General features: G+C 47.7%; 1 protein-coding gene across 5 annotated transcripts in view; it reads right to left on the reverse strand.

The window, feature by feature from the left end:
- ABCC8 (ATP binding cassette subfamily C member 8) overlaps nucleotides 1-19882 on the reverse strand; it is a 121503-nt gene that overhangs the window by 32210 nt on the left and 69411 nt on the right. For 3 of the 5 annotated variants that reach the window (XM_038764329.1, XM_038764327.1, XM_038764326.1), the window contains exons 15-17: nucleotides 18703-18778; nucleotides 18303-18408; nucleotides 884-919 (exon numbers count right to left, since the gene is read on the reverse strand). In XM_038764329.1, coding sequence (XP_038620257.1) covers nucleotides 884-919; nucleotides 18303-18408; nucleotides 18703-18778 — 218 coding nt within the window. The remainder of the gene's footprint in view (nucleotides 1-883; nucleotides 920-18302; nucleotides 18409-18702; nucleotides 18779-19882) is intronic. The other 2 variants (XM_038764330.1, XM_038764328.1) reach the window with 1 other exon arrangement.

Here is a 19882-nt window from a genome sequence, read left to right on the forward strand (position 1 = left end):
GCTCGTAGGCCTAGAGGGTGGGGTGGCCGAGGCCAATGGTCCAGCCATCAGCCTGGTGGGGACCCTGGTTCTGGGGGTGGGGGAGGGCTGGGAGGGTGTGGAACTCTGCGACTCCTCACTCCCTGCTTTCCCCCCATCGATCAGAGAGGGTGGGTGGGCATTTCCTCATCCGCACCTTGGCATTTCCAGGCCCCAGCTCTGCCTTTCCGTTTTGGGAGAATGTGGCGGGCCTGGGATGCAAGGAGACTACCACCAAGACTGACCTCCACCGGGGGCTTCGTGGGGTGGGGAGATGGGAGGTTGGGGGGAGTTGGGATGGTGCGGGGAAAGGGAGAATGGAAGGGTAGGAGATGGGGGGTGGGGGGGAGGGGATAAGGCTATGGGAGAATAGGATGGGAGGGTGAGGGAGGGGAGATGAGAGGTTGAGAAGGGGAGGTGAAAGGGTGTAGGGTGATTGGGGGGGGCTGGAAGAGGGGGGATGAGAGGGAAGGGAGAGGGAAGGGGGGGATGGTGTCTCTCCTCACAGCCCCCGACTCAGTCTTTCCCTTTTTTTGGGTTGGGAAGTAGGCAGAGAATGTGTCTTTAATATTGTTGTACTGTGCTCTCCCAAGCACTTAGTCCAGTGCTCTGCACACAGTAAGCGCTCAATAAATACCATTGATTGACTGAGGTCATATGAGCTGGCTGACCGTTCCTTTTAAAGGGGAATCAGACTGCAGGTGCTTTTTATTTTATCTTTTTTAGCCTATGCACAGAGCTACATCCGCAGATCTACCTAGACCTAAAAATACGTCGCTGCCTAGACTTCCTCGGGTGTCCTGGGGGGTTGCGTTGGCTTGCTTGCTTGGTGGCCGATGAAGCAGGGAAGCATCCAGCTGCATACCTGGCATCCTCTCCGGCCTCGCTGTCAGGACAGCTGCTGCAGCACAGACAACACAAAACACAGAAATGGCATTGATGCAGATGAGTGCCCGTGATCTGGGTCCCAGACAGGCCACTCCCGATCTTGGCCAAGGTGTCCAATAGCTCCCTCCCTCCCTGCCCTCTGCTCTCCTTCTTCCTTCCTTTCCACTGGGCCTCAGCTCTGGAACAGAGGAGGCATCTCCCTTCTGTCTGCTTGTTAGGCTCTGAAGGAGGAGTGAGGATGAACAGACCCACTTCCTCTCAAGGTGACTGAGAGATGCCGTGTCTAACAGGAGACCTGGGTTTCTTAGAGGAGCAGCCTGGCTTAGAGGACTCATTCATTCATTCAGTCAGTCGTATTTATTGAGTGCTTACCGTGTGCAGAGCACTGTACTAAGCGCTTGGGAGCGTACAACACAACAACAAACAGACACATTCCCTGCTCACAAACAGCTTACAATCTAGAGGAGGGAAACAGACTTTAACATAAATAAATTACAGATGGAGAAGCAGCGCGGCTCAGTGGAAAGAGCATTGGTTTTGGAGTCAGAGGTCATGGGTTCAAATCTCGGCTCTGCCAACTGTCAGCTGTGTGACTTTGGGGATGTCACTTAACTTCTCTGCACCTCAGTGACCTCATCTGTAAAATGGGGATTAAGACTGTGAGCCCCCGTGGGACAATCTGATCACCTTGTAACCTCCCCAGCACTTAGAATAGTGCTTTGCACATAGTAAGTGCTTAATAAATGGAATCATTATTATATGTATATAAGTGCTGTAGGGCTGGGAGTGGTGATGAGCGAAGACAGCAAGTCAGGGTGATGCAAAAGGGAGTGGAAGAAGAGGAAAGGAGAGCTTAGACGGAAGGCCTTCTTGTGGAGATGGGCCTTCATTCATTCATTCAATCATATTTATTGAGCACTTACTGTGTGCAGAGAACTGTACCAAGCACTTGGGAAGTACATGGATGTCAGAAACCAGAGGCCTGGCCTCCTTATTTTCGCACAGGTGGAAAGAGGGAGAACATGTTACTTGAGTGGGAAAAATGCAAAGAAATTTCAGTGCTAGAAGCCCAAATGGTGGCAGGCTGACTGGAGACTGTTCCAGTCAGTCAATCGTATTTATTGAGCGCCTACTCTGTGCAGAGTACTGTACTAAGCACTTGGGAGAGTACAATACAGCAATAAACAAGCACATTCTTCAGTACGGCTTTGAAGTGGGACAGAGTAATTGTTTGTCGGATTTGAGGAGGGAGGGTGGTCCAGGCCAGAGGCAGGACCTAGAATGGGCTTGGGAGTCAGAATGGCCTATCCACTAGGCCACATCCCTTGTACAGAGCTATGCCCATCGGAGACAAGCAATAAATAAGAGTAATGAATAAATAAGTGGGTCGACAGATCAGACCACTCCTGCTGAAGTGCTTTGGGAAATAAGAACTGTAGGCATTAAGGCATTATTTCAAAACTTAGAAGGGTTAGGCAGTCACCTAAAATCCTGCTGAGAGCACACGGACCCGCGATTGAGGCAGTAATAAGAAGAAATTCTTTCCTTCTTTCCCTCACCCCCTGGTTTCTATTTTGGGAAGGAAGCTCCTGCTTGGAGCCATTTTCAGTCCCCGGGAGAGTTTAACAAATGTTCAACAGTGATAATAAGAGGAACGAGTCAGAAAATGGCAATAGCTTCGGCAACCCTGGCCTTTGCACGTGTCCAAGCCAACTCAGTTTTCCTGTGTCCTCTACGAGGGTCCTGCATGTCCCCAAATGATGGTTGGGGGTTGGGGGGGAGCAGGCCTGGCCTGGGCCCAGGGTTGGGGGAGGGCCGAATCTAAATCCCACTTGAAGGAGGCTGGGATGAAGTAGCCTCCTCCACCTCTCCCCACCATGACGTGCCTGCGGGGGGAAAACGGGTCCTGCATTTGAGTGATTGGTTTGTGTCTGTGGAATCTTTTGTTCCAAGGACCTAAACTCATGGTCAGGGAATGTGTCAGTTATGTCTGTCATGTATGTGTCTGTGTCTATTATAGGGAAAGCAGCATGGCCTAGGGGATAGAGCATGGGCCTAGGATTCAGAAGGTAATGGGTTCTAATCCTGGCTTTGCCACATGTCTGCTGTGTGACCTTGGGCAAATCACTTAACTTCTCTGTGCCTCAGTTACCTCATCTATGAGATGGCGATAAGAGTGTGAGATCCATGTGGGACAGTGGCAGTGTCCAACCTGATTAACTTGTACCTTCCCCCAGCCCTTAGGACGGTGCTTGGTATATAGTAAGTGCTTAACAAGTACCAATATTATTATTATTATTTATATTGTTATATTTTACTTTCCCAAGCTCTGCACACAGTAAGTGCTCAATAAATATGATTGGCTGATTGACTGACCTGGACTCTAATCTTCGCTCTGCCGATTGCTTGCCAGGTGACCTTGGGCAAGTCACTTCACTTCTCTGTGCCTCAACTGTAAAATGGGGATTAAATACACATTCTCCCTCCTACTTAGACTGTGAGCTCCTTGCGGGACAGGGACTGTATCCAACCTATATAACTTGTACCTACCCCAGTGCTCAGAATAGTATTTGACATACAGTAAGTGCTTAATGAATACCACAAAAAAGGACCTTGTTAGAGTGTAAACTCCTTGTGGGCAGGGGCTGTGTCTCACGCTTCAATAGTACCTTCCCAAGCATTTAGCACAGCACATTGCACAATAAATACCGTTATTTATTTTTTTTTAAATGGAATTTTCTAAGCCCTTACTATGTGCCGGGCACTGTACTAAGCACTGGGGTAGATACAAGCTAATCAGATTGGACACAGTCAATGCCCCCACATGGCGCTCATAATCCTAACCCCCATTTTACAGATGAGGTAACAGATCCAGAGAAGTGAAGCGATTCTCCCAAGGTTACACAGCAGACAAGTGTGTCTCAAGTGCCTGTTGTACTTTCTCAGGTATTTACTACAGTGCTTTGCCCCCAATGGGTGCTCAATAAATACCATTAACACTAGTGGGCTCAGACCACCTGACTCATCCTTGTTTTGATTTTCTGCAAGCCCTGGGACTGTACTGTCAGTATTTATGGTAAACGACTAGCAATAGTCAGTCAGTTCATAGTATTTACTGAGCACTTACTGTGTGCAGAGCACTGTACTAAGTGCTTAGGAGAGTACAATGCAACAATATGACAGACACATTTCCTGTCCACAGTGAGTTTATAGTCTAAAGGGGGAGACAGACATGACTATTAATAAACTGTAGATATGTACATATTTAGTGTTTAGAACAGTGCTTGGCACATAGTAATCACTTAATAAATATCATAATTATTAGTAAATTACAGTAATTTAAGAAGCAGCATGACCTAGTGGATAGAACAAGAGCCTGGGAGTCAGAGGACTCCCATGTCTGCTGTGGGACCTTGGGTAAGTCACTTCACTTCCCTACTCCCTCCTACTGTGAGCCCTAGGTGGGACAGGGACTGTGTCCAACCTGATTAATTTGTAACTATCCTATTGCTTAGAACGGTGCTTGGTACATAGTAAGTGCTTAACAAGAGCTATCATCATCATCAGTCCTCTAGACTGTAAGCTCATCGTGGGCAGGGAATGTGCCTGTTTATTGTTGTATTGTACTCTCCCACATGCTCTGCACACAGTAAATAGTCAATAAATACGATTGAATGAATCAATGAATGATGATTATCATCACAGTGGCCAGTTATCAGTAGACAAGTTGTGACACGGAGGTGGCCAGGGAGAATTATTTCTGGCTGCTCCCCACACAATGGCCTTGTCGCCATGACGGCTCCCCAAGAGAATGGCATGGAACAATCGCCAAATGGAAAAAGCCAAAAAGGATGCAGGGCAATATACAACTTGGTTTTCACTTACCGCACCCAACCCCTGGGGGAGGAAAGACCCCCGATGGACTAGATAAACGATGCAATTACAAGAGTCTTTGGAGCAATGCTTTCAACTAATTTCTCTCCAGCCCTCTTCTCAACCTTGCCATACACAACCATCAGTTTTGATCTCGTGGGAGATCAATTAGAAATTACCCTCCATTTCTCTTGGGTTGTAACTCACGTGAGGACCGGAGACTGAAAGAATAAATACAATTCAGAAACCCAAGTGTTGTGACAGTGAGGGGTGTGGTGTGGTGCGTGTGTGTGTGTGTGTGTGTGTGTGTGTGTGTGTGTGAGAGAAATATATATACATATAAACCCATGATATAATGCTATTGTCTAGGTTCATCACAAGTGCAATGGAAATGTCACTCATGGAATGCCAGCCACAGAGGCTGGCCCTGTTAGAAGTAAGCTCAGAGGCAGCTACAGATACCATCATCATCATTACCTCGTTCTCGCCTGTCCCGCCATCGACCCCCGGCCCACGTCACCCCCCGGGCCTGGAATGCCCTCCTTCTGCCCATCTGCCAAGCTAGCTCTCTTCCTCCCTTCAAGGCCCTACTGAGAGCTCACCTCCTCCAGGAGGCCTTCCCAGACTGAGCCCCTTCCTTCCTCTCCCCCTCATCCCCCTCTGCATCCTCGTCCCCCTCTCCATCCCCCCATCTCACCTCCTTCCCTTCCCCACAGCACCTGTATATATGTATATATGTTTGTACATATTTATTACTCTATTTATTTATTTATTTACATATCTATTCTATTTATTTTGTTATTATGTTGGTTTTGTTCTCTGTCTCCCCCTTTTAGACTGTGAGCCCACTGTTGAGTAGGGACTGTCTCTATATGTTGCCAACTTGTACTTCCCAAGTGCTTAGTACAGTGCTCTGCACACAGTAAGCGCTCAATAAATACGACTGATTGATTGATTGATTGATCAGGTTGTCCCACGTGGGGCTCAGTCTTCATCCCCATTTTACAGATGAGGTAACTGAGGCACAGAGAAGTGACTTGCCCAAAGTCACACATCTGACAATTGGCAGAGCAGGGATTTGAATCCATGATCTCTGACTCCCAAGCCCGTGCTCTTTCCATTGAACCACACTGCTTCTCACTGTACTGTACTTTCCCAAGCGTTGTACAGTGCTGTGCACACAGTAAGCGCTCAATACGATTGAATGAAAACCTCCTCCATGCACAATCAGCCCCCTCTAATCCCTGGGGCCCTGGGACCCCCCACTCTGGCCAATCCAATGGTAGCTTCCACCTCCCCAAAACTCATGGCATTTTCTGTAATGCTGAGGCAGCTCTTCCCGGCTCCTTTGCAAAGTGGAGACAGGAGAACCAACAGGAGTGGAGGGCGATATATCCAGGGCCAATGGAGGCAGAGATGGAAGGTTGAAATGCCCAGCTTTCAACCACCTGGAGGCTGCTCAACCCCAATCAGTTCCACTGTTGCTGTTTCCTGATGGAGGGAGATGAGTTTAATGATGAGCTGATGGGTGGAGGAAGCAGCCCATTCCCTTGCCAAAGGCTTGGGCATATTTCATGATGGAAATACCTCTTGCAGATAGCTTTTTTATGGTATTTGTCACTTGTGGTGTTTGTTAAGCACTTACTGTGTGCCAGGCGCTGGGGTGGATACTAGCAAATCAGGTTGGACACTGTCCCTGTCCCACGTGGGGCTCACAGTCTCAATCCTCATTTTACAGATGAGGTAACAGGCACAGAGAAGCTAAGTGACTTGCCCAAGATAACACACAGCAGACAAGTGACAGAGCTGGGATAGGGACCCAGGTCCTACTGATTCCCAGGCCCGGGCTCCATCCACTAGGCCATGGATTTGTTAAGCGTGTACTGAGTCAAACACTGTTCTAAGCAACGGGGTACGTACAAGTTAATTAAGTTGGACACAGTCACCTTGATGAGTCTCTGAATGTTGAATTCTTTCCCCATGGCATTTCAGGGATCGAAGGATGAGCTGGGTGTCTGAGGCCGGGCAATTTGGGAAGTTTGATCCAAGCCCTGCTCTAACTCACATCCTTTCCCGGGAGGGTTGTTGGGCCCCTATGGAATCCTCTTTCCAAGGGGAAATCCTCCAGAGCCAGATCCCAGAAAGCTTCAGCCTGAAACTGGCTCATCTCTCAGTCATTCCCTGGAGGACAGGCCTGGGACCTAACCTGGTTTTTCGGTATTCAAAGCTTTTGCCTGTGGAGAAGCAGCATGACTTAGTGGATAGAGCATGTGCCTGGGAGTCAGAAGGACCTGTTTTCTAATCCCTGCTCCACCATGTGTCTGCTGTGTGACCTTGGACAAGTCACTTCACTTAATCTTAGAAGATTAAGATTCTAAGCCCCATGTTGGGACTGTGACTGTGTTTAACCTGATTAGCTTGTATCCACCCCAGGACTTAGTATAGCGCCCGGCACGTAGTAAGCACTTAACAAATACCTAGAGAAGCCGCTTAGCGAAGCAGTATGGCTTAGTGGAAAGAGCACAGGCTTGGGAGTCAGAGGACATGGGTTCTAATCCCAGCTCCACCACTTGTCAGCTGTGTAACCTTGGGCAAGCCACTTCTCTGTGCCTCAGTTACCTCATCTGTAAAATGGGGATTAGGAGTGTGAGCCCCTGTGGGACAACCTATTTACCTTGTATCTACCTCTGTGCTTAAAACAGTTCTGGGCACATAGTAAGCGCTTAACAGATACCATCATTATTATTGTTATTATCTTACCATAAAAAAAACCCTCCCCAATTCTCTCCTCTCCTCTCCCAGCCTTCTCCACAGCAACTCCGGCTACATGAAAGAACGAGATTCACCTGAGTCCAGAAGCTTCCCCATTAGGAACAAAAATTAGTCACATATAAACTTGAGCCCCAGAGCATGCTCAGAGAGAGTCATTTCTATTTACCCCTGGGCATTTCAAGGATGAGTTACTGCTTTTTTCCCCTCCAGTGGAAACAGCTGCTCCTAAATCCTCTCTCCAGGCTGGGTAACCGGCGGCTTAGACTTCATCAGAAGGGCTCGTACTCGAGACCTGAAGCCCGGAAAAAGCATGATTCCTCACCCTCATTGGTTGGGGCTGTACAGCAAATAGCCTTAATTTGTGAAACAGCCAGCATGGGTGATGGCTGCAGGAGGTCATTCAAAGGAGACGGTAATAATAATAATAATGATTATGGTGTCTGTTAAGCGCTTACTATGTGCCAAGCACTGTTGTAAGCACTGGGGTAGAAACAAGGGAATCACAGTTTTCATCCCCATTTTACAGATGAGGTAACTGAAGCAGGGAGAAGTTAAGAAGCTTGCCCGAGGTCAAACAGCAGACAAGTGGTAGAGCTGGAATTAGAAGCCCACATCCTCTGACTCCTTGCCTGGGTTCTTTCCACTAAGCCACGCTGTTTCCCCACGGTAGTAGGGTGATCTCTGAGTCAGCCCAGTTAAAAGCTGTAAGCTCACTGTGGGCAGGGAACGTTTCTACCATTCATTCATTCAATCATATTTATTGAGTGCTTACTGTGTGCAGAGCACTGTAGTAAATGCTTGGGAAGTAAAGTCAGCAACATATAGAGATGGTCCCTACCAACAACGGGCTCACAGTCTAGAATGGGGAGACAGGCAACAAAACAAAACATGTAGAGAGGTGTTAAAATCATCAGAACAAATAGAATTATAGCTATTGTATTGTACTCAACTCTGTTGTACTCTCCCAAGCGCTTAGAACAGTGCTCTGCACACAGTAAGTGCTCAGCAGATACTAATGATCGATTGATTGACTGATTAAGGTCAACTCAGAGTAGTGAAAATTGCATTGTCCAGTCCAATAGAAGGGGCAGTGCAGAGTAGTACGGAAACTTGGAAAAAAATATCAGAACTTGCATCCTGGCAGGGGAAACATCAGCTCTTTCTCTGCTACCAACCCTCACTCCTCTCCTCCTACAATTCAGCCTACTCATAGATCTTCCCTCTCATCTTTCCCACATCTACCCTTTGTTCATGCCCTCATTCCTTCCTTGAACTCTCTCCCACTTTCTACCTAAAAGAAAATCACATCCCTTCCAGGAAGCCTTCCCTGATTCACCTCTTATCTCTCCATCTTATTTTCCCTCCCTACTGCATCACTTGTGCACTTTAGTCCTCACCTGCTAAGCACTGAGGTATTCATTCAATTGTATTTATTGAGCACTTACTCTGTACTAAGCACTTGGAAGGTACAATTCTGCAATAGAGACAATCCCTGCCTACAAAAGGCTTACTGTCTAGAAGGAGGGAGACAGACATCAAAACAAGTAAACAAGGTATTCATCCCACTCCTCACCCCAAAACACTTAAGTACATTTTTTATGGTAGTTGTTAAGCACTCCCTATGTGTTAAGCACTGTTGTAAGCACAAGTTTATCAGGTTGGACACAGTCCCTGTCCCATATGAGACTCACAGTCCCAGTAGGAGGGAACAGTATGTAATCCCCATTTTACAGTTGAGGAAACTGAGGGAATGAGAAGTTAAGTGACTTAACCAAGGTCACACAGCAAGCAATCGATCAGCAGAGCCAAGATTAGAACCCAGGTCCTCTGACTCAGAGCCCGTGCTCTACCCACTAAGCCATGCTGCTTCTCAAAATGGGTTGTTTTATTCCCCAACTGTAATTTATTTTAGTGTCTACCTCCTTGTAGCTTGTAAGTTCCTTAAGGGTAGGGATCGTATCTACTTAAATGGACTCTCCCAATTGCTTAGCACAGTGCTCTGCCCACGGCAAGCCCTCAATAAATACCACTGATTGATTCCCCAGGGCCTGGAATGTCCTCCCTCTGCCCATCCGCCAAGCTAGCTCTCTTCCTCCCTTCAAGGCCCTACTGAGAGCTCATCTCCTCCAGGAGGCCTTCCCAGACTGAGCCCCCTCCTTCCTCTCCCCCTCCTCCCCACTCCATCCCCATCTTACCTCCTTCCCTTCCCCATAGCACCTGTATATATGTTTGTACATATTTATTACTCTATTTATTTATTTTACCTGTACATATCTATTCTATTTTATTTTGTTAATATGTTTGGTTTTGTTCTCTGTCTCCCCCTTCTAGACTGTGAGCCCACTGTTGAGTAGGGACTGTCTCTATATGTTGCCAACTTGTACTTCCCAAGCGCTTAGTACAGTGCTCTGCACACAGTAAGTGCTCAATAAATACGATTGATGATGATGATGATGATGATTAATTGATTGATTAATGGGAGGGGTCTGGCCCAGCACTACGGACTGAGTCTCACCTGTGCCTCTTAAGGCATAGAAGCAGCAATGGCATTCACTGAGTGCCCTCTGATGGCAGTGCACTGTACTGAGTGCTTGAGAAAGTACATTTTTGAGAGTTGGGGGATGCAGAGGAGCGAGGGACTCAGAAAGGCAGGAGAGTTACCGGGGCAGACAAGTGGGACTTGCGAAAGCATTTCTGTCACATGGCTGAAGGGTTTATTTGGGGAGGATTTAATCTCATGGGAGCCGGTGGTACAGCAGACTATCTGCGTGTGTTCCTGACTTACTACTCTGAGCCTGGTTAGGGTCTTTTTCCTACTAGTATCAAACTCCCATAAACATAAATAGATTGAGCCCCCTTTGTCCTCTCCTACATTCATTCATTCAATCGTATTTATTGAGCGCTTACTGTGTGCAGAGCACTGTACTAAGCACTTGGGAAGTACAAGTTGGCAACGTATAGAGACGGTCCCTACCCAACAGCGGGCTCACAGTCTAGAAGACTCTCCTCCTCCCCGTTTCCCCTCAGCCCTACCTCCTTCCCCTCCCCACAGCACCTGTATATATGTTTGTACTGATTTATTACTCTATTTTACTTGTACATATTTACTATTCTATTTATTTTGTTAATGATGTGCATTTAGCTTTAATTCTATTTGTTCTGACGACTTGACACCTGTCCACATGTTTTTTTTTGTTGTTGTTGTCTGTCTCCCCCTTCTAGACTGTGAGCCCGTTGTTGGGTAGGGACCGTTTCTACATGTTGCCGACTTGTACTTCCCAAGCGCTTGGTCCAGTGTTCTGCACACAGTAAGTGCTCAATAAATACGATTGAATGAATGAATGAATAAATGTTGACAGTCCACCACGTTCTTCACTTTCAAAACCCTCCTAACATCACATCTACTCTGTGGCCTTTCCTAAGCCCTCATTTCCCCATCCACCTTTGCCTCTGTATCGACTATTCACTTTGCTATGTACCCCTTAATCACTTTCATACTCTCCTCAGCCCCACAGCACTTACATACATACACTTATGCTCTACGATTCCTTTTTAATGTTTGTCTTCCCCTGTAATTAATTTTACTACTGTCACTCCTCATAGACTGCAAACTCCTTGTGGTCAAGAATCACATCTAGTAACTCTATGGTAGAGAAGCAGCATAGGTCAGAGAAGCAGCATGGCTTAATGGAAAGAGCATGGGTTTAGGAGTCACAGGACGTGGGTTCTAATCTTGGCTCTGCCACTAATCTGCTATGTGACCTTGGGCAAGCCAGTTAATAATACTAATAATTGGCATTTGTTAAGCGCTTACTATGTGCAAAGCACTGTTCTAAGCGCTGGGGAGGATGCAAGGTGATCAGGTTGTCCCCCGTGGGGCTCACAGTCTTAATCCCCATTTTACAGATGAGGTAACTGAGGCCCAGAGAAGTTGAGTGACTTGCCCAAGATCACACAGCTGACATGTGGCGGAGTAGGGATTCGAACCCATGACCTCTGACTCCAAAGACCGGGCTCTTTCCACTGAGCCACGCTGCTTCTCTACTTAACTTCTCAGTGCCTCAGTTACCTCATCTGTAAAATGGGGATTAAGACTGTGAGTCCCAAGTGGGACAACCTGATTACCTTGTATCTACCCCAGTGCTTAGAACAGTGCTCGGCACATAGTAAGTGCTCAATAAATACGATTGTCTTCTAGACAATCACAGTCTTCTAGACTGTGAGCCCGCTGTTGGGTAGGGACCGTCTCTATATGTTGCCAACTTGTATTTCCCAAGAGCTTAGTACAGTGCTCTGCACACAGTAAGCACTCAATAAATACGATTGAATGAATGAATGAATGAACGCACTGTTACCGTAATTATTATTACTTTTCCAAGCACTTTGAACAGTGTTCTGCACACAGTAAGTGATCAATAAATACAGTTTGTTGCTCAACTGATAAATGTCCACCTGACTAATCTTTGCTGGGCAGGCTGGTGACTTGACTGGGTGAATTTGTGCAGCACCTAGCACACTGTTGCCTTCCACTGCTAAAGCAGTGTGCCCTAATGGAAAGAGTACCATGAGTCAGGAGATGTAGGTTCTAATCCCAGCTCTGCCACTTGCCTGCTGTAGACCCTGGGCATGTTATTTAATCTCATTTTGCCTCGGTTTCCTCATCCATAAAATAGGGATAAAATCCTTTTTTCCCTCCCTCTTAAACTGTGAGTCCTACATAGTACAGGGGCTGTGTCTGATCCGATTTTATCAATCAATTAATCACTGGTATTTACTGAACACAATGTGTGCAGAACACTGTACTAAGCACTTATTGTATTGAATCTTCCTCAGAACATGACAGAAAGTAGGGCATAACACATACCACAATTATTTTTCTATTTATCACTAGATCCACTCTGCCGGTAAAAAAAAAGATGAAACTTCCCTACCTCCTTTTTCTGGTGAAAGAAATTGCAAAAGGCTAACGGGCTGGATCTCACATTTTAACACTAAATTTCCTCTCTTGGAAGTTGGGTTGGGAGTTTGTGGATTCCCAGGTAACTGGGATAAAACAGAGGCCCAGAAAGTGCTAAGCTCTGTGGTGGATCATGAGCTGTTCTTAAACTCAATGGGCTAGAGGAGGAGTTCACACGGTTTCTGAATGAAACATCAATCAACCAATGGTATTTACTGAGTGCTTACTATGTACAGGGCACTGTACTAAGCTCTTTGGAGAGTACAATTCAACAGAATTGGCAGATACGTTCCCTGCCCATAACAAGCTTCCCCTGGCTCATCTTCCCGGCTGGGAGTGTTTGCACTGACTGAAAAGAAATCCCCCCAGTCTCTCCTGCCCCGTTCCTTCCCACTCTGCCCTCTGGCTTCCTTTTCTTTCCCCTCCCCTTTCCCTAGCTGTCCTCTGCCGTGGAGATGATGGTAAATCTAAGCCACCCCTCCCCCAACCTCCGGCAATAATACCAGACACGTTCTGAGGGAAATATGGCAGATGGATTCCATATCCAGCCTTCCTTCCTCCAACTAATCTAATCCCTGCGAAGCGACAGGATCTCTTCATATCCAAAAGACAATTTCTCTCCACATCTTCAAAGCCTTATCGAAGGCACATCTCCTCCAAGTGGCCTTCCCCTGACTAAGACTTCATCTACTTTTCTCCCTCACCCTAATTTGCTCCCATTATTCATGCCTCCCTCAGCCCCATAGCACATACGTACATATCCTTAATTTATTTACTTATATTAATGTCTGCCTCCTCTCAACCGTAAGCTCGTCGTGAGCAGGGAACGGGTCTACCATCTCTGTTATATTGTACTCTCCCAAGTGCTTAGTACAGTGCTCTGCACACAGTAAACATTCAATAAATATGACTGATTGGTTGACTGATTGATTGAGAGCGAAGCAAAATGACAGCTTAGGCCCTCAGCATGGCTTGTCCAACAGCTTTCTCTGGGGAAGGCATTTGCAAGGCAGAAAGGTTTGCCTGTCTAGCACCGCAGAAGCTGAAAGCCTGTCAGCATAAAAATCCCTGCCACACAGAAAATGAACAGATTCTCCTCATTTCCCAACATTCCCTGTCTGTTGACCTCACACTCTTTGCTTCAATGAGCAGGAGGAAAGCAGAGCCAGAATGACTCAGGGCAAAGATCATAGGACCTGCTGGGCTTATTATTATTACTATTGTATTTCTTAATCAATCAATCAGTGATATTTATTGAGAGAACTTTTCTAAGCACTTGGAAGAGTACAATTCAAGAGAATAAGCAGACACATTCCCTGCCCATAATGAGCTTACACACTTACTCTGCGTCAAGTACTAAGTGTTGGAGTAGATAAAAGTTAATCAGGTTGGACACAGTCGCTATCCCACATGTGGCGCACCCTCTAAGTAAGAAGAATTTGATGGAAGAAATGATCAGTCCTAGCTGGGGGCTCCTCCTTCTTCTGTGCTGCCGGGAAATCGGCCAGAGGAGGGAATGGGATGAATGTTCCAAGGCCTCTGGTGCTCCTGGGAGAGGCCTATCTGGGCCTCAGAGCCGGCATTCGGGAGATCCTCCATGCTGGAGCCTGGAGGCTGTAAACTCCTCCTTTAGACTATAAGCTCTTGGAGGGCAGGGATCATGTCTACTAACTCCGCTGCATTGCACTTTTCCAAGCACTTCGTACAGTCCTCTGCCCACCATAAATATGCAATAAATGCCATTGCTTGATGGATTGGCTGATTGGAATTCACACTGCAAGCTCCCCAAAGTCCCAGGCACTTCTGTCTCTTCTCTCATGCTCTTTGTACAGTTTCCTGCACAAGGTATGCATTCAATAAATACCACTGATTGACTCTCCAGACTCTTCCTCATGGAGTGGGAGCACAGAGCCTCCAAAGGGCTGGGGCGGGGTGGGGGGTGGGGAATCCTCTGCCCCGACACAGCTCCTCTGATCACCCCAGCACAGTCCTGTCCCAGAGGAAGCACAAATCTCCACAGCCACATTGAGGTCATGTGGCACGCTTGGGGCTGTGATGGACTGGAGCCCGGACAAGTCTCCAGTCTTGTGTTTCATATGCGAAACACCTAGCACCTAGCTAGCTATGTACTTAGCACCTAGTGCTTAGTACATATTAGTTCTCTGGGCTTGTGTTTCATATGCGAGTTTTTGTCTTTAGGTTTTAACCTTATGGTCTAGTGGATAGAGCAAGGGTCAGAGTCAGAAGGACGTGGGTTCTAATCCCAGCTCTGCCACTTGCCAGCTGTGTGACCTTGGGCAAATCACTTCACTTCTCTGTGCTTGTTACCTCATCAGTAAAATAGGGATTGAGACTGTGAGCCCATGTGGGACAAGGACTGTGTCCAACCTGATTAGCTTGTATGTACCCCGGCACTTAGAATGGTGCTCAACACATAGTAAGTACTCAACAAGTACCATTACTATTATTATTATTATCCAACCTTGGTTTCACTGACTCTGTCCTCTCCTGCTTCTCCTCTTATCTCTTTGACCGTTCATCTCTCAGTTTCCTTCACGGACTCCTCCTCTGCCTCCCACCCCTTAACTGTGGGGGTCCTTCAAGGTTCAGGTCTGGGTCCCCTTCTGTTCTCCATCTGCACCCATTCCCTTGGAGAACTCATTTGTTCCCATGGATTCAACTACCACCTCTATGCAGATGGTACCCAAATTTACAACTCCTTCCCTGATCTCTCTCCAGGCTCACATCTCCTCCTGCCTTTAAGACATCTCTACTTGGCTGTCCTCCTGTCACCTCAAACTTAACATGTCTAAAACAGAACCTCCTTATCTTCCCACCCAAACCCTGTCCTTCTCATGACTTTCCCATCACTGTAGATGGCACCACCATCCTTTCTGTCTCACAAGCCTTAACCTTGGCATTATCCTTTACTCCTCTCTCTCATTCAACCCACATATTCAATCCATCACCAAATTCTGTCCGTCCCACCTTCACAGAATAGCTAAAATCTGCCCTACCACTCCATCAAAACTGCTACCATGTTAATACAATCACTCATCCTATCCTGCCTAAATTACTGCATTAGCCTCATTAGCCTGCACTACTGACCTTCCAACCTCCTGTCTCTCCCCATTCCAGTCCATATTTCACTCTGCTGCCTGTATCATTTTCTACAAAAACGTTGAGGATACATAATAATAATAATGTTGGCATTTGTTAAACCCTTACTATGTGCCAAGCACTGTTCTAAGCGCTGGGGGGATACAAGGTAATCAAGGTTGTCCCACGTGGGGCTCACAATATTAATCCCCATTTTACAGATGAGGGAACTGAGGCATAGAGAAGTTAAGTGACTTGCCCAAAGTCACACAGCCAAGAAGTGGCAGAGCCTCCCTTCTCAGAAAACTCCAGTGGTTGCCCATCCACCTCCATAATAAGCAAAAACTCCTCACCATTGGCATTAAAGCAGTCCATCACCTTGTTCCCAGCTACCTCACCTCACTTCTCTCCTCTTACAACCCAGCCTACACACTTCGCTCCTCTAGTGCTAACCTTCTCACTGTGCCTCCATCTCGCCTGTCTTGGTGCTGACCCCCTAGTCCACGCCCTGCCTCTGGCCTGGAATGCCCTCCCTCCTCAAATTTGACAATTATTCTCCTCCACTTCAAAACCTTATGGGAGGCATATCTCCTCCGAGAGGCCTTCCCAGACTAAGTCCCACTTTTCCTCATCTCCTCCCTTCTGAGTAGCCCTGACTTTCTCCCTTTGCTTTTCCTCCCTTCCCAGTCCCACAGCGCTTATGTACAGATCTGTAATTTTTTTTATTTGTATTGATGTCTGGACTGTCAGCTGGTTGTGGGTAGGGAATGTCACTGTTTATTGTACTTTCCCAAGTGCTTAATACAATGCTCTCTATGCAGTAAGTGCTCAATAAATACAACTGCATGCATGAATGAATTATTATTATTATTGGCACCTAGCGCCTAGTACAGTGCCTAGCACATAGTAAGCACTTAACAAATGTCATTAAAAAAATAAGGCAAAGAAACAAAAACTCCCTCTTATTGAGCATACTCTGTGGACCACTGAGTTCTAATGTTTTGGGGTGGGCTTGTGCCTGGGGCAGATGGGGGCTGGTGGAGAAAGGGGGGACAGAGCCATCAGCTGCCCAGTTCCTGTAGCAGAGAAGGGAGGGGTGAAGAGAGCCGTCAGATGGGAAGCAGCTCCAATTAGCAGAGGGGCCTGTTCTTTGTTGGGACGGTCTTGCACCCCTGCCAGTTGGCAGCTGTTCCTACCATCCTTGGCAGGGCCGAGGTGTTATCGAGGGTGTGGGAACACGTGAGGCATGTCACGGGGCAGGGGATGCATGGGAACGGGACAAGGGTCTGTCTTAGCACTGACCTTCCTGCTGTTGCACAGCCAGAACAGGAAGAAGTAACTTCAGACACCGGGGTGTCAATTACGGAAAGCAGCAGCACCCTTGCCTAGCCTGGCCCCCACCGAATCCCACAGTCACCCCTTGAGTGCATCCCCAAACCAAGAGCCCAGGGGTGCATGAGGCCAGAAAGTGAAAATAGGAAATCTAATGGGTAGAACGCAGCCTGGGAATCAGAAGGTCATAGGTTCTAATCCCAGCTCCATTTCTTGTCTGCTGTGTGACCTTGGGGAAGTCACTTCACTTCTCTGGGCCTCAGCTACCTCACCTGTAAAATGGGAATGGAGACTGTAAGCCTCATGTGGGATAGGGACTATGACCAACCCGATTTGCTTGTATCCACCCCAGCGCTTAGTACAGTGCCTGGTACTGAGAAGCAGCATGGCTTAGTGGAAAGAGCATGGGCTTGGGAGTCAGAGGTTTTAATCCCAGCTCTGATGCTTGTCAGCTGTGCGACTCTGGGCAAGTCACTTCACTTCTCTGGGCCTCAGTTCCCTCATCTGTAAAATGGGGATTAAGACTGTGAGCCCCACGTGGGACAACCTGATTAGCTTGTATCCACCCCAGTGCTTAGAATAGTGCTTGGTACATAGTAAGCGCTTAACAAATACCATCATTATTATTACATAGTAAGCGTTTAGCAAATACCACAATTGTTATTATTATTACTATTATTATTATTATTATTACCCAGGTGGAGAAAGATTCAGGAAATTCAAAAGAAGAAATTTGGGTCTGAAAGTGAATGTTCCAGGATTGAGTTGAGAGTCCTGCCGGATTATCAGCTAATGGTGTTTCCTCTGGACAGTTTTCTTTTACGACAGCCATTTAGAGTTAGGGGAGTGAGTGGGACTGCACATGCTGCCAGCCCAGATCCCCTGCCTTTGCTGCTGCCACACGCTTCCTGCACATGTTCCCTGTACACACTGTCTGCACACACCACTGGTACACACTACGTGTACACACTGCCAGCCCACCAGGTCCACATTCCCACCATGGAGACTTTGGGAGAAGAATAGGATTTTCGATCAGCTCCCCAGCCCGGGCTACCCTGCCAAAAAGGAACCAGTGGCCTCAGCCTCCAGCCAAATGGACCCAAAGAGGGTCTCTTTGGGTCAGCAGGGGGTGGGGGAGGTCTCTGGTGAGGCCAGAGAGAGCCCCAACAGATTTTGGGATTATTAGTTGACCCAGCCCGGTGTAAAGAGTGTTGGAGAGATCTGGCACTGACCCTGCCCAGCCTGGGCTTGGGGTGAATCGCATGTCTCCCCTCCCCTCCCTTGGGATGGGAGGGCTACTGGCCCAGACTGACCATGTCCCCCCCAATCTCCCCATGTGGGGCTCAGCCTCCCCGAGGGTTACCTGTTCCACAAAACGTCCCCCGAAATCTTCTGCATCTCCCCCAGTGTGGCCAAGAGTAGTGAGGACTTGCCGCAGCCAACCTGCCCCACGATCATCGTCAGCTGCCCTGCGGGAGGGTGGGAAGGCCGCTGTGGTGAAGGGGCAGCCTGACCCTGTCACTACGGAGATGGGGCCCATGGGATCTTACTGCCCTCCCCCATCCACTGGCTCCCCAAAACTGTCCCCACCCCCCCGGGAACCCTGGACCTAACTCTTTTCCAGCTAGTCCTCCCCTCCCGCACGACCCCTGTCTCTGCCTCCTCCCAGGCTGGTAACTGTGGGGGTCTGTATCAGGTGCCCCCAGATGTAGGGGCCACTCCTCTCTGACCCTGGGAAGAGCTGCGGTGGGAGCTGTCCGTACCTTGGGGGATCCGGATGGCGATGTTGGACAGTGTGGGAACCCCGTCGGTGGTCCAGGTGAAAAACCCACCGGTGACCTGCCGTGCCACCAGAAAGAGAATGGAAAAGGATGAAAGGCGGGAAGGTGGCTGTAGGTTCCCCCAGACTCAGCCTTGGAGAGGAGGAGAGATCCAGAGCTTCTCCTGGGGGTGTCCTGCTCCCTACTATCGTCCGTGGCAGGCCAAAGCAAGGGTGCAGGGAGGAGTTGGGGCCCAGAACAGAACACTAGGTGCAAACCAGGTGACTGAATAGCGTCTGTGCAGGGGAACAAGTTACCTCCCCCGGGACCCTTTCCTAGCCAATTGTGGAGTTGCTCCAGGCAAAGCAGCACAGAAAAAGTGGGCCTAGTGGATAGAGCATGAGTCTGGGAGCCAGAAGGACTTGGGTTCTAATCCTGACTCCACCACTTGTCTCCTGTGTGACCTTGGGTAAGTCCCTTCACTTCACTGTTTATTTATTTATTTTACTTGTACATTATCTATTCTATTTATTTTATTTTGTTAGTATGTTTGGTTTTGTTCTCTGTCTCCCCCTTTTAGACTGTGAGCCCACTGTTGGGTAGGGACTGTCTCTATATGTTGCCAACTTGTACTTCCCAAGCGCTTAGTACAGTGCTCTGCACACAGTAAGCGCTCAATAAATACAATTGATTGATTGATTCTCTGTGCCTTAGTTACCTCATTTTTAAAATGGAATTAAGACTGTGAGCCTCATGTAGGACATGGACTGTGTCTGACTTGATTATCTCATATCTACCCAGTGCTTAGAACAGTGCCTGGGACATAGTAATAATAATAATTATTATTATGGTATTTCTTAAGCGCTTACTGTGTGCAAAGCACTGTTCTAAGCGCTGGGGAGGTTACAAGGTGATCAGGTTGTCCCACGGGGTGCTCACAGTTTTTAATCCCCATTTTACAGATGAGGGAACTGAGGCCCAGAGAAGTGAAGTGACTTGCCCAAAGTCACACAGCTGACAGTTGGCAGAGCCGGGATAGTAAGTGTACGTGCTTAACAAATACCATAAAAAAATGATGGCCTCCTCACCCGTGGGTCTCCTGTCTTTGGCTAAGAGATGGGGATGGGGCAAAACGGCCATGGAGGTGGATGTGATGGTTGTTCCTGGGCCCCGGCTCTGAGGA

The sequence above is a fragment of the Tachyglossus aculeatus genome, chromosome 22, assembly GCF_015852505.1.
Source record: "Tachyglossus aculeatus isolate mTacAcu1 chromosome 22, mTacAcu1.pri, whole genome shotgun sequence".
Lineage (NCBI taxonomy): Eukaryota > Metazoa > Chordata > Mammalia > Monotremata > Tachyglossidae > Tachyglossus > Tachyglossus aculeatus.